The following is a 12,336-nucleotide window of genomic DNA, read 5'->3' as shown; positions in this document are numbered from 1 at the left end:
AGAGAGACCCCTTAACACATCCTCAGAGATGAGACACGGGCTGCCTACATCCTCCAGGCGGTTGAGAGTGCGTGGGAAGGGGTGGACCGACGGAAACCCACAGACGCGAAAGACCCCCCAGTGGCCCAGGATCTTAATGGCGTGGGGGCGACCACGGAGCCAGTCAGTGGACCAGCCTCACATCCGGAGAACTCGGAGGAAGAGGAGGTGTGTCTGGAGTGGCGCTTTCTCCCGTGGCTGCCGCTCCTGTCCTCATCCTGTCTGAGGGGTTGGGGCAGCGGAAACCTCCCTTCTTGGTTTCTGCCCTTGCTGGGGGGAGGGGGGGTGGAATGGGCAGCCTCGCCCTGCCTGTCAGCCTGTGCTGCCTCAGAGGGTCCTGAGCTGGGCGTGCTGGGCCGGTTAAGGAGAGCTGGCCTCCTACGCTGTCACAGCCTCAGTTTCCCCCCATCAGATGCAGCCATCCTCTGAGCAGGTCCCGTGGCGCCGCTCTGTTTGCAGCTGGTGGGGTGCCAGGTCTCACTGTGTGGCCCCCTGGAAGCCCCTCCATAGGGCTGCGGGCCCGCGGAGCCCGTGTGGGAGCCTCTCCACTCCTGCTGCCTCTCAGGCTTTTCCAGAGCCACCAGGTCCGTGGCTCTGCTGAGCCCAGGACTGGAGGCAACGTGACTTGGGGAGTAAGACCACACAGTCTCTGGGGTCAGGCAGCTCAGGGGTCTATCTGGGTCCTGCCCCTCGCCAGCCGTGTGGCCTTCGGCAGCGTCACCCACTCCGAGCCTTGGTTCCTCATCTGTCAGGTGGGGCTCGTCGCCGGCCTGACTCCCTGAGGTTGTTGGGACGCCCAGGGCGGCTGTGTGGCGCTCCCTGAACGTGGCCGGCCCTCGGTGCCTTGTTAATAGACACTGACATGCTTCTCAGAGCCCTGTGCCCTCACTGTCGCAGGGCCTTGGGGAGTGACAGTCCCTCCACCTCTGCCCACCCTCCTCCCCATTTGGCTGCTTATCTGAATCAGTGAAGGTTTTGTTGCTTTTTTATTTGGGAATTTCCATAAATGAAAAGCCTAACAAAATTAAGCCACATCAAGCAGTCTGTAAACGGGCTCCCTTATTGAGAAGCATCTGATTACAGGGAAGCATCGCCCCACGGCCCGGGACTGGTGGCTGCGTCCCCCCATGGCCAGCTGCCCCTGGTTAGCGTGAAGGGACCTGGGCTAGTAGAAGCCAAGACCGTGTATGGAGAGTCAAGCCGGTGCCAGGCCCCATGTGCGGCTCTTTATGAGCATTAGGTCCTTAAACCATTGGCAGCGACTCTGAGGTGGGTGGCGTATGAGTGCTTGTTCATGAGGAGGAGGCTGAGGCTCGGAGGCCAGAAGCAGCTCGGCTGGTCAGTCCTAGAGCCCCTTCCCACAGGGAGGGAGTGGAGGCTCGGAGCGACTTGGCACTTGGCAAAGGGCCGATGGCTATAAGGTCCAGGACTCGCACCAGGTCCCCGGATTCCTGGTCCAGTGCTGTTTGGGGCCTGTTGCCCCAGCACGCACCTGGCCTCACCTTCCCCTCCTTCCCCCAGTGCTTGGGGGCCGCTGCCGCCCTGGGCCCCCCCGTGAGTGGTGTGGAGCTGGACTCGCTCATCTCCCAAGTGAAGGACCTGCTCCCGGACCTCGGGGAGGGCTTCATCCTGGCCTGCCTGGAGCACTACGGCTATGACCCGGAGCAGGTGATCAACGACATCCTGGAGGAGCGGCTGGCCCCTGCCCTCAGCCAGCTGGACCGCGGCCTGGACAGGTGGGGAGACGTGGGAGGAGGCTCCTGGCCACCCGCCTGCCCAGGGCCTGGCCAGAGGCGCTCTGTGGGCCTTGTCAGGGCCCCGTCTTCGCTCCTCTGCTTCCCACTCTTCCCCGTCATTGCCACTTCCCAGGAGATCCCTGAGGAAGGGCAGCAACGTTTCTCACTTCCTCCATATCGACCCTTTCTGAGTTTGGCCCACTGCTTCCCTAGGAGCCCGGGGGGCAGCACGAATGAGTGTGTGAATGGGTATTTCTTACATGAACAAATGATGTTTATCAAACAAGTGGATTGAGTTAGCTCTGCCTTTGGACAAGCTTTTCAGCCTCTTTGTGCCCATTTTACAGATGAAGGCACTGAGGCACAAAGAGGTCGAGTGATCTCTGGCTGCCTATCTCATAGCAAATGAGGGAGGGGACTTTTAAGAAAATCGGTGTGAATGGGCAGCGGGACTGAGGGGGAGCCTTGTGTAAGGTGCGGGTCATTCCAGGCAGGGGCCAGAGAGGGCAGGTGTTTAGATTGTGTCCCAGGTGTGGCTGTTGAAGGCGAGTGGTAAGGGGGAGTGGGGTACAGGTGGGCATGAGCCGGCAAGTCCCCCTTACACTGCTTTCTGTGCCCCCTCCCCCCAGAGAGATAAAGCCCGACCCGACGCCTCTGCTGGCATCACGTCACAACGTCTTCCAGAACGATGAGTTTGACGTGTTCAGCAGGGACTCAGTGGACCTGAGCCGGGTACACAAGGGCAGGAGGTGAGTGCAGGGGGCTGCGGGGTTGCAGGCACCCCAACTCCGCAAGCGCAGCGAGAACGCGAGAGAAACCATGGCTTCATCGTTAGGAGACAGGGCTCCCTGGCAGCCAAGACCTGTGTCTTGCTTGCTTGTTTTTTCAGTTGGGTACAGGTTCTTTAACAGTTGTATTTCAGAATCATCACAACAGTTAAAAATTCATTTTAGTGAGTCCTCCTCGTTGATAGCAAAAGGTCAGAGGGCCAAAACTCTCCCCTTCGCCTGGCATTGTTGGATATGCCGGCCGTCGGGCCTCTGGGTGGGGAGCTGGGCAGGGCTCCTTAGAAAGTCTCCCCGAGACCTGACTCCTCCAGGCTGCGGCCAAAGGAGGAGAGTAAGGACCCGCCCTGAGTGAGCTTTCCAGAAGGCGAGCGTGTTTCATTGAAGGCCCTTCGCATACTGTACTTTTAGTTTATGTCCTTCCTACTTTCTTGGCGTTGAAAGACCATTCGCGATTTATTCATTCAGTCAACAAGTAGTTGCCAGAGCTATGGCCTCCCTGGCCCTGGATTGATTAGGTGCTGGGACATAGCGGGGAGTGATACAGACATGCCCCTGCCCACATGCGTTTGTACTAATCAGTTCATCGAACAGCAACGTAAAGTCGGTTGTAACAGGTGCTACAGGTGGAGCGAGCAGACCTCCACGCCGCTGGCAGGGGCTTCGAGCAATCCAGGCAGGAAGGCTCCTCTGAGGCAGTGACATGGGACCAGGGGAGGAAGCGGGGAGGGGTCCGTGCAGAGTGGGGGAGGAGAAGCTTCCATGCAGAGAGCACAGTGGGGCAGCGGCCCCGAGGCCATGGGGAGATGGCGATGGTCCCACGAGCCAGTACACTTTGTTCTGGAAAGATCACCTGACTTTGGAAGGGGAACCCCTGGGAGGGACTGAGAGTCGGCTGTGATGGTAGAGGGGACAGCATAGTAGAGAATGGCAAAAATAAGACGTTGACAACACTGTCCTCATCTCCCAAAGTTCCCCTAAGGGGTGGTGTTTGATGAAATCCAGAAATCTGGGCACCGCTGGGCGAGTACAGCCTGCCCTTTCCCCGGCATATGATGGAGACAGTGCCATTCAGACAGGGTGGGGACCTGCCTGTCCTTACGACAGGATCCCCAGTGGCAGAATCGCAAGCTGCTGCTGCAGTGAGGCGCCCGTGCGACTTCCCCTCCCCAGGGCCGCTGGGAGCTTGGCTGGCCAAGTGCTGGAGAGCGGGCATAGGCCAGCTATAAAGTCATCTGGCTGGCTGGACAGGAAGCAATTGGAATCTGCTTAGTCACACACATTGCAACAGCCCCAGATCCGAGGCCAGAAATGGTCTCCTGCTTCAGTGGCCACTGTTCCAGGCCAGAAGGAGCCTCTGTAGCTTGGGCTGTGGGTAAAGGGGCAGACGAGGAGGGCTGCGCCCCCGCTCCTAGGGTGGCAGCTGTTTACTGAACTCATTGTGCCGGGTAGCCCAGGGCTGAGGTTTGCAAAGAGGCAAAGCCTTTGTCCGTGTACTCATTATTTATTCATTCGGCAAATATTTATTAAGCAATTTACCAGCGCTGGATCCTGAGCTCAACAGTAGGGAGACGACGTGAACAGGGCACCCAGGCTTCGCCCTAAAACGGCACAGAGACCGTGGGAAAGGCAGGCCATGCAGCACGCAGTGATAAAGGGCGAGAGGGGCTGGGGTGGGGCGTGAGGGGCTTGGTGGGGACACCTGTCCTAATCTGGGTAGGGCAGAGGGCTCAGGGCCCTGGCCCTGCCCTCAGGAGCACAGGAGAAATGAAGTAGCACAGGCAGGTCACACTTGAACTCCCAGGGCATGCTGGCTTCCATGCGGCACACTTCATGCTGTCTATTTGCCCGTCACCCTCACTAGACTGTGAGTTCCATGAAGTCAGACCCATATCTACTCTTTCCTGAATCTCGCCCCAACTCAGTACTAGTATCCTGCCTGGCACATAGTAGGCCCTTAGTAAAAGCTGCTGAGAGAAGTCCAGTCCTACGCTGGAGGCTGCAGTCCCGACCTGCCCCAGGCTCCGCAGCAGACAGCCCCACAGACGCAGGCGCAGGCGCCTACCCCTCTTGTGTCAAAAGCCAGTTAATAGAAGGTTTTGATGGAGGCCGCGTATGGCTTTGTGTCTCTTCCCACTTCCACCCCCTTACCCTCGGTACATTCCAGAGGCCTGATTTCACAGCTAAGCTGGACTTTCTTGCCTAGCATCTCATATTGATTTTCCCCTGCAGGGCTCAAAACTGCATTCCACAGGCCTCCGTGTCTGACAAGCCAGGTTTTTCGACAGATTCGCAGAGCTATGAGTCAAGAAGCCTGAGTCCCCACTGCGGCTGTGGTAGCTCATGGCCTTCCCGGGCAGTCCCTCCCCTGCCCTGCACCCGCGCTCCCTCATCTGTGACACGTCAGGAATGAACTTACAGGCATTTTTCCCCGTGCGATATGACATGCAAGATTGAACATAGGCCAATGAGAAGGCCGCCATGGTGAAGTGGGGGTGAAAGGAAGAGGTCAGGACCCCTCCTGACCCTCACACCCCAAAGATCCCCTGGGGCTCCCGTGAGCTCAGTAGGAAAACCACATGTGGCCTTGCTCCTTCTTAAATGTTTGTTTTAAAAGATTCACACACCCCGGACCCTTCCGGGAGTGCCCACTGTCATTGGGTGAGGCTCACTACCCCTCTGTGCGTTTACATACACAGGTACAGACGTGCCCTCAGGAACAGACAGTCTTACTTGCTTTCAGCCTTTTGTACAGATGGGATCGTGCTGTATGCATTTTCTGTAGCTGGGTTTTTCCTCTTCAGAATTCTTTCTCCATCAGCATAAGCAGATTAACGTCATTCTTGAGAGCTGCCGCACGGCGTGCGGTGGTAGAGATGTGGCCCAGGTCATTTAGCCATCTCACTGGTGATGGGCATTGGTTGCTTTCCATTTTCACGATTCACAAACGATGCTGAAAACAGAAAATCCCCCGGCAGACCTCTTGGTGCACACAGCCAGCGTTTCTCTAGGGCGGGTGCCCCGAAGGGGAATTTTCTGGTTAAAGGGTGTTTTATAGTCTTTTTTTTAAAAGTATATTTTATTGATTTTTTACAGAGAGGAAGGGGGAGGGATAGAGAGTTAGAAACATCGATAAGGGGGAGGGATAGAGAGTTAGAAACCTACTGGGGATGTGCCCACAAAGTACATGCCCTTGACTGGAATCGAACCTGGGACCTTTGAGTCTGTAGGCCGGCGCTCTATCCACTGAGCCAAACCAGTCAAGGCTGTTTTATATTCTAACAGCTGCTCCTGGGATGCCCTCTAAAGCATGGGCACCAGCAGCGGTGAGTCCCACCCCCCCACACCCCGCCTGGACTGGATAGGAGTCGTCCCCGTTTGCTCTGGCCTGAGGGTGAAGAAGGGAGCCCACGGTCTCTCTGGACCCTTGACACAGCCTCCGGAGCCTGATGGTCCTTTCCTCTCTCCTTTGCTGCTTCCGCTCAACGCCAGGAAGGAGGAGAACGCAAGGAGCCTGCTGAACGACAAGCGGGAGGTGGCGGCGCAGCGGCAGCGCTACGAGCAGTACAGTGTGGTGGTGGAGGAGGTAGGTGCCGGGCTGCGGGGCTCCGAGCAGTACAGTGTGGTGGTGGAGGAGGTAGGTGCCAGGCTTCGAGGCTCCGAGTAGTACCATGTGGTGGTGGAGGAGGTAGGTGCCAGGCTGCGGGGCTCCGAGCAGTACCATGTGGTGGTGGAGGAGGTAGGTGCCGGGCTGCGGGGCTCAGGCTGGCTGGGGAGACCAGCGGCCCTGGGCCCCTCTGACCCACGCGTCTGCCCCTGCAGGTGCCGCTGCAGCCAGGCGAGGGCCTGTCCTACCGCGGCGATGACTATGAGGATGAGTATGACGACACGTATGATGGCAACCAGGTGGGCGCCAACGATGCCGACTCCGACGATGAGCTCATCAGCCGCAGGTGAGGCCACGGGGCAGGTAGAGGGTGGAATTCCGGGGGCAGCGTGGCTTTCGGGCCCCGGGCTCTCCCAGAGCCTCTTGTTTATACACGTGGGGAGGCCGAGGCCCTGATCACATGAGCACGTCAGTGGCAGAACCAGGGCCCAAACTCCGAGTCCAGTGCTCTCTCCAGCCAGTCACCCCTTGGCTGGTTGGTCCAGCCCACCCTCAGTGGGGTCCCCTAATTTAACTTCATGCAGTAGTTTCACACTGTTCTCAATTGCAGAAAGCCTTTCCCAGTGGGTTTAGATGGAGATTACCCAATACAGATGAAAAGTGAACTAGAGAGCCCCCGGCCCACGCTCAGTCCCCCCCAAGCCCGTATGTCAGACCCTGGGACCCTCAGAGAATCCGGGGGCTGGAGCAGAGCTGGCGGGAAAAGCACTTTGGTTTTTCCCAGCCTCCCGAGCCTGTCCCATCGGGCCCCTCACCCGCCCCGTTCCCTCTGCCCTGAGGCTCTGAGTTTAATGTTGCCTTTGATTTGAACTTCTCTCTAAACCATAGGCCCTTCACCATCCCTCAAGTGCTAAGAACCAAAGTGCCCACAGAAGGGCAGGAGGAGGATGACGAGGAGGAGGAGGAAGCTGAAGACGAGGCCCCCAAGGTACCTCCTCAGCAGGTGGCGGATGAGGGAGGAGGGCACAGTTCTAAAGGGCAGTGGAGAGCACTGTACCCCCTCCTGTTGGCCTGGAGGCAGCCCCGCCTCACTGCCGGGGGAGAGGGCACCTTCAAGCCCAGATGTCTGCTCAGAGAGCTGCTGGCTTCGGACTTGCCTCCGCTGCCCAGGGAGGGCCCAGGGAATGGATCAGAGGCCGGGCCTTTGAGCTACTGGGTTCCCTCGGCCCAGGAGCCGGGGGCCGGGAGAGGGCAGCTGCCTGCCTCCGTGCCCAGGATGGCAATTTCTAAAATCAGAGAAGCCTCAGAGCCCACGGGCCCTGGGAGACCATCTGGGCTGGTGGGTTTGAAAATTTTATTTTTTAGCAGCTAAACATTTTCTTCAAATAAAATCTTAACTAGAACCTCAACATAGAGGACAGTGAAAAGCCGTGATGCTCAGGTTGAATGGAGGGGCAGCCCAGGGTCCCTGGGTCCCCTCGGGCCCCCCACCAGGGTGATAAATTCAGATGTGTCCAGGGCCAGGCCACCAGCCCCCATCGCTCCCATTTGTCGTTAGGTTCCAGCTATAGTCACCCCCCCACCATGCCGTCCGGGACCCTCAGTCCCTGATGCTGCCTCCCCCTTGGGGAACTGGGGGAAGGGACAGAGGCGGCGTTCTGGGGCCGGGCCCTGCCCTGCTGTGGCTCCCCCGGCTCCTGGCATGGAGGCATCGACGAGATTCAGTCAGTGCAGTCTCGCCACAGCTTGGGGATCTGGGACGACGTGTGATTCTTTCTCCCCATCCCCTCCGCAGCCCGACCATTTTGTGCAGGACCCTGCGGTGCTACGGGAGAAGGCAGAAGCCAGGCGCATGGCCTTTCTCGCCAGGAAGGGGTGAGCATTCAGGAGCTGTTTCTGGTGGGAGGGAGCCCATCCGGGAAGTCCAGGTGGCCCAGCTCTGCGGCCCACCCTTACACCCAGTACTTGACAGATGCTCAAGGCGTGTGTCCCCTCGTGTGAGAGCCCGATGTGTCCAGCCTGCTGGCTGGTGTCAGGCAGATTGTAACACTGAAAGAGCCCAGAAGGGCACTTGGTCTTTGGCGGCCGCCAGCACCAGGCCCCGGATGGAGAAAGGGGCCCATCCCCAAGCCTTCCTCCTCCCCTAGTGTGGGCTACCCACTAGCTGGTCCTTCCTCACCGCCTAGCCAGGGTCCCATCCGCAGGCCAGGCTCAGAGAAGAGAAATCACCAGGCAGAGCTGCCAGGGCCCCGAGCCCCACCCCCGCGAGGCTCCTTTTCTCCTCCCGCTGGAAGGGGGGGCATGGGGGGCCTGGCCCAAGCTACGCCCTTTCCCAGGGATCTTCAAGGAGGGCCGGGGCTCTTCCTAGCGGAGCTCCTCTGGCTGATGGTTCTCCTGGGGATGGGTCGTTCCTCCCTTAGGTACCGACATGACAGCTCAGCAGCTGTGGCCGGCAGCCCCCGGGGCCACGGGCAGAACCGTGAGACAACCCAGGAACGCAGGAAGAAGGAAGCGAACAAGTCGACACGAGCCAATCACAACCGGAGAACCATGGCCGACCGCAAACGAAATAAAGGCATGATTCCCTCCTGAAGCCGCCACGCCAGGGCCCGTGAGGAGGCAGCGGTGCCAAGCCCGCCAGGCTGTTTCCATAGCTCGAGGCCTCCTCGCCAGAAACCCAAGTTCAACTCGACCCCTCAGCAGCCTCAGCTTTGCAGCCCCTGAGAAGGCCGCCTCGTTGTCCACCAGCCAGCCGTGAGCACCCTCTTGCAGAACACACAGTGCCTTATCCCACAGCAGAGGAGCCCCTGGGCCAGCAGCAGGCAGAAGGGAGGGACAGAGCCCCAAGGCGAGGCCCAAAACCTCTTGCAGCAAGACACCGCTTCCCTTTTCTCTGGACGGTAGGAAGCCTGTGTATTCCAAACAAAAAAGGCCTGCGAATAAAGCGTTTGACCCTTTTAAGCAATCATCCACGACGTGCCCGTGACCCGCTGTCCCCGTGTCCCATCCTCCCGTGACAGCCACTGAGGAGGGCAGAACGTCGCCGGGTTCTTCCCATCAGCCTCTCCTGTTTGCCTCACGTGGCTCCCCTCTCAATGCCGCTCTGCCTTGCTGTGTGTCCCTGAGAACATCGCTCCCTTCTCTGAACCTCCAGCTCCTGCTTGTGGAAGAAAGGACTGGGGGTGTGAGGCCCTGCAGTCCTGTCTGTTCTCCCTTAGTCCCCACCACCTGCCCCCGAGGAGGCAGGCCCCGTTGTCAGCCCCAGAGCACAGATGAGGAAGGGGAGGCCCTGAGCCGACGGTGCCGGCCTGGGCCATAGCTAGGACGTGGGCGAACAGGGATGGACACGCAGGCGGACCCCTGGCCTCTGTAAGGCCCCAGGCCCCCTGGGTGGTGTCACCTCCATCTCTGCTGGCCTGAGGACACTTGGCCAGCGCACAGCCAGGACCAGAACTCAGTGCCTCCTGGTTGTGCGTATACCATAAATCCTACAGAAATGAGGGGCCGGAGATCAGAAGAAGCAAGTGAGGACGTTACTGCCAGGCCCTGTTGGAGCGAGTGGGACTTGGGCCTGGTTCCCCAGAGCCCCCTCCCCGGCATGGCCAACTGGCTCCCAGCGTGGCAGCAGCTGCCGTCATCCCGATTCCCGGGCCTTCAGAATGTGGCTGCACAATGGCGGGTCAGCAGTGGGGCGTTCGCTGGGCTGATCCGAGCAGCGGAAGCCAGGGCCCCTGCCCAGCTGGGCCTTGACGATCACTCTGGTTGCCAGGACAGTTCATTTGCATGTGGTTAGGATGAGCCTCTGAAGCAGCGGGGCAGACAGGCCCTTGACAGATTGGTTGTGTGCGGTCAGCCCGCTCGAGTGAAAATCGATGGCAATTCTCCCCCGTCGCGCCTGGGCTCTGGGTGCGTTGGAGACGCAGAGCTGATATGTGGGTGGTGCCCTCCCCTCGCACTGCCGAATTAGCTGAGATCAGGCCCCGGGCAGCCACCCCGCCAGGCGGCAGGAGGGCTATTTCCTTCTGCCGGCATTTGCCAGGGCCGGGGCGGGGGCCGTTCTTTTTCTGTCACTGGCCCAGCTCGTCCCTGGAGCTAAGGGAGGCGGGTCAGGGAGCTCCCGGCCTTTACACGTCGTACCTGTTACTGTTCGCTTGGCCCCTCTCACTTTCACTCTGCTATCTGCACCTCCTGACCACCAGGGTGGTGTCCAGGCCGCACCCGCTTCCTGGTTTAAGGGCCTTGAGAAGACAGAAGGGATTTTTCCAATTTTCCAGAACGTCCCGCCAGGCCAATTGAGCCTCCCTGGAGGATCTGCATGCTTTCTCATTCCAGATCTTGAGGGCACCCTTTTCAGGGATGCTTTGAAAACAGCTCAGGGTCATGCAGAATGGTGCTGGCAGGCACACCCTTCACCTCATAGGGTCTCAGTTTTCTCATCTGCAAAGTGGGTACATTGGCCCAAGATGAATGGTTTACACTTGGTGCCTGTTAAATCCTCTGAGGCAGCCCCAAGGTTTAAGACGGGCAATGGCAGAAGTGCTCTAAGTGAAGTGGGATGGGGTCCCTGAACCCTGCCCACTGGGGGCCCACCACTTCTGCTTCTGAAGCAAGAATTTTCAAGTGCCTTCTCTGTTCCCTGGCAGAGAACATGACCATGACAGGCATTTCCCAGGAAGCTTTTAAGACCTTGTGCCTCTGAGAGAGACTCGTGTTTGTTTCTAGTCTGTGAGTGGCGATGATGGTTAGCATGTTTGTTTGGACAGCGCTTCTGTGCTGTGAGTGGGTGGACAGAGCGCTCATTGTTTATAGAAGGGAGCCGGGAGCACAGGGAGTGACTTGCCCGGAGCCCAGGGCGAGTTAGCGGCAGGGCCTGCGCGCAGAGCCTTTCTGAGGGCCCCTGAGCCAGCAGGTGCAGCCGGAGGAGGAAATGGTTGTCAAGAACCTGCCTGTCCCTGTTACACCAAGAGCTTGGGGTAAATAAAACAGGGATGGAATAAAAATAAAAACAAACCCACCAAAAATGCCGGGGGGTGGGGGTGGAACACCCCTTTTATATGTCAGTGAAACGATGCTAGCCACATGGGAAACTAAATATTCAAGAATGATGTTTTTTAAAGTTTGAAAGCAGAATACATGCTGGTGAAAATGTAAAAAAAAAAAAAGATTTTGCATACAGACCACATCTGGAAGGGAATGTGCATGAATGAACACGATGATGAGACCACGATGAATTGTAGTGAAAATAAAGGTACTTACTGAGGACTTGCATGGCCAGAGTGTCACTGGGCTCTTTCCTTGCCTTGTCTTGTTACTTCTCAGGCACAGGTGAGAAGATTGAGGCTAAGAGAAGGCAGACAACCTGCCCAAGGTCGCACGTTTAGCAAGTGGCTAAGGAGGGATGCAGTCCCAGGATTGTCTCCTGGAGCCCGCGTTCTTTTTTTAAAATATATTTTTATTGATTTCAGACAGGAAGGGAGAGAGAGAGAGAGAAATCGAAACATCAATGATGAGAGAGAATCATTTATCGGCTGCTCCTGCACGCCCCCTACTGGGGGCTGAGCCCGCAACCCGGGCATGTGCACTGACCAGGAATAGAACCATGACCTCCTGGTTCATAGGTCAACGCTCAACCACTGAGCCACACAGGCTGGGCCAGAGCATTAGCTTTGAATGTTTGCTGCCTGCCCTCAGAGCTTGGGCATGGGTGCTCGGCCGACTGGCTGGGCGGGCCAGGGGAGGGGAGGACAAGTGTACGTGTGAGAAAGGCCTGGTCCCCACCCTCAGGGAGTTAAGACATTTTTGGAAAAATTATTAGTAACCGTTGGGCTAAGTCCTAATAAATAAATGAAGAAATGAGGAGGCAAGGTCAACAGAAAGTGGCTGAGCGCAAAGACACTTTCCAGAAGCTGAGGGTGGTGGTCACAGTGTCAGGCAGCAGCCAAGATCGACCAGGCTAAGGCAAGGGAGCTCCCCGGGCTCTGCCCCAGCCTTGCCACGAAGCAGAGGGGAGGCAGCCAGTGGGAAGAACAGAAAATGAGGAAGAGAAGGCGAGAGAATGAGCCTATCTTGAAAGGAACTTGACATCACAGAGGAGGGAGAGGGGACTCAGGTGAGGAGGGAGTGCTGGATCTCAGAACATGCTTAGGGGATGGCCAGAGGAGCTGGGGAG

The 12,336-nt window shown here is 58.1% G+C and overlaps 1 protein-coding gene across 3 annotated transcripts in view; it reads left to right on the top strand.

Annotated features, from left to right (window-relative positions):
- The window catches only part of ASCC2 (activating signal cointegrator 1 complex subunit 2), a 30,936-nt gene extending 19,507 nt beyond the window's left edge, over window positions 1-11,429 (top strand). For all 3 annotated transcript variants that reach the window (XM_014542505.1, XM_014542508.1, XM_014542507.1), the window contains 8 exons: window positions 27-207; window positions 1,561-1,775; window positions 2,405-2,524; window positions 6,053-6,146; window positions 6,383-6,513; window positions 7,056-7,155; window positions 7,963-8,042; window positions 8,588-11,429. In XM_014542505.1, the coding sequence (XP_014397991.1) occupies window positions 27-207; window positions 1,561-1,775; window positions 2,405-2,524; window positions 6,053-6,146; window positions 6,383-6,513; window positions 7,056-7,155; window positions 7,963-8,042; window positions 8,588-8,759 (1,093 nt within the window). In that variant the 3' untranslated portion in view covers window positions 8,760-11,429. The remainder of the gene's footprint in view (window positions 1-26; window positions 208-1,560; window positions 1,776-2,404; window positions 2,525-6,052; window positions 6,147-6,382; window positions 6,514-7,055; window positions 7,156-7,962; window positions 8,043-8,587) is intronic.
- The last annotated feature ends 907 nt before the right edge of the window (window positions 11,430-12,336 follow it).

Source organism: Myotis brandtii, unplaced genomic scaffold, assembly GCF_000412655.1.
Source record: "Myotis brandtii unplaced genomic scaffold, ASM41265v1 scaffold303, whole genome shotgun sequence".
NCBI lineage: Eukaryota > Metazoa > Chordata > Mammalia > Chiroptera > Vespertilionidae > Myotis > Myotis brandtii.
This window is presented reverse-complemented; position numbering and strand designations above follow the sequence as displayed.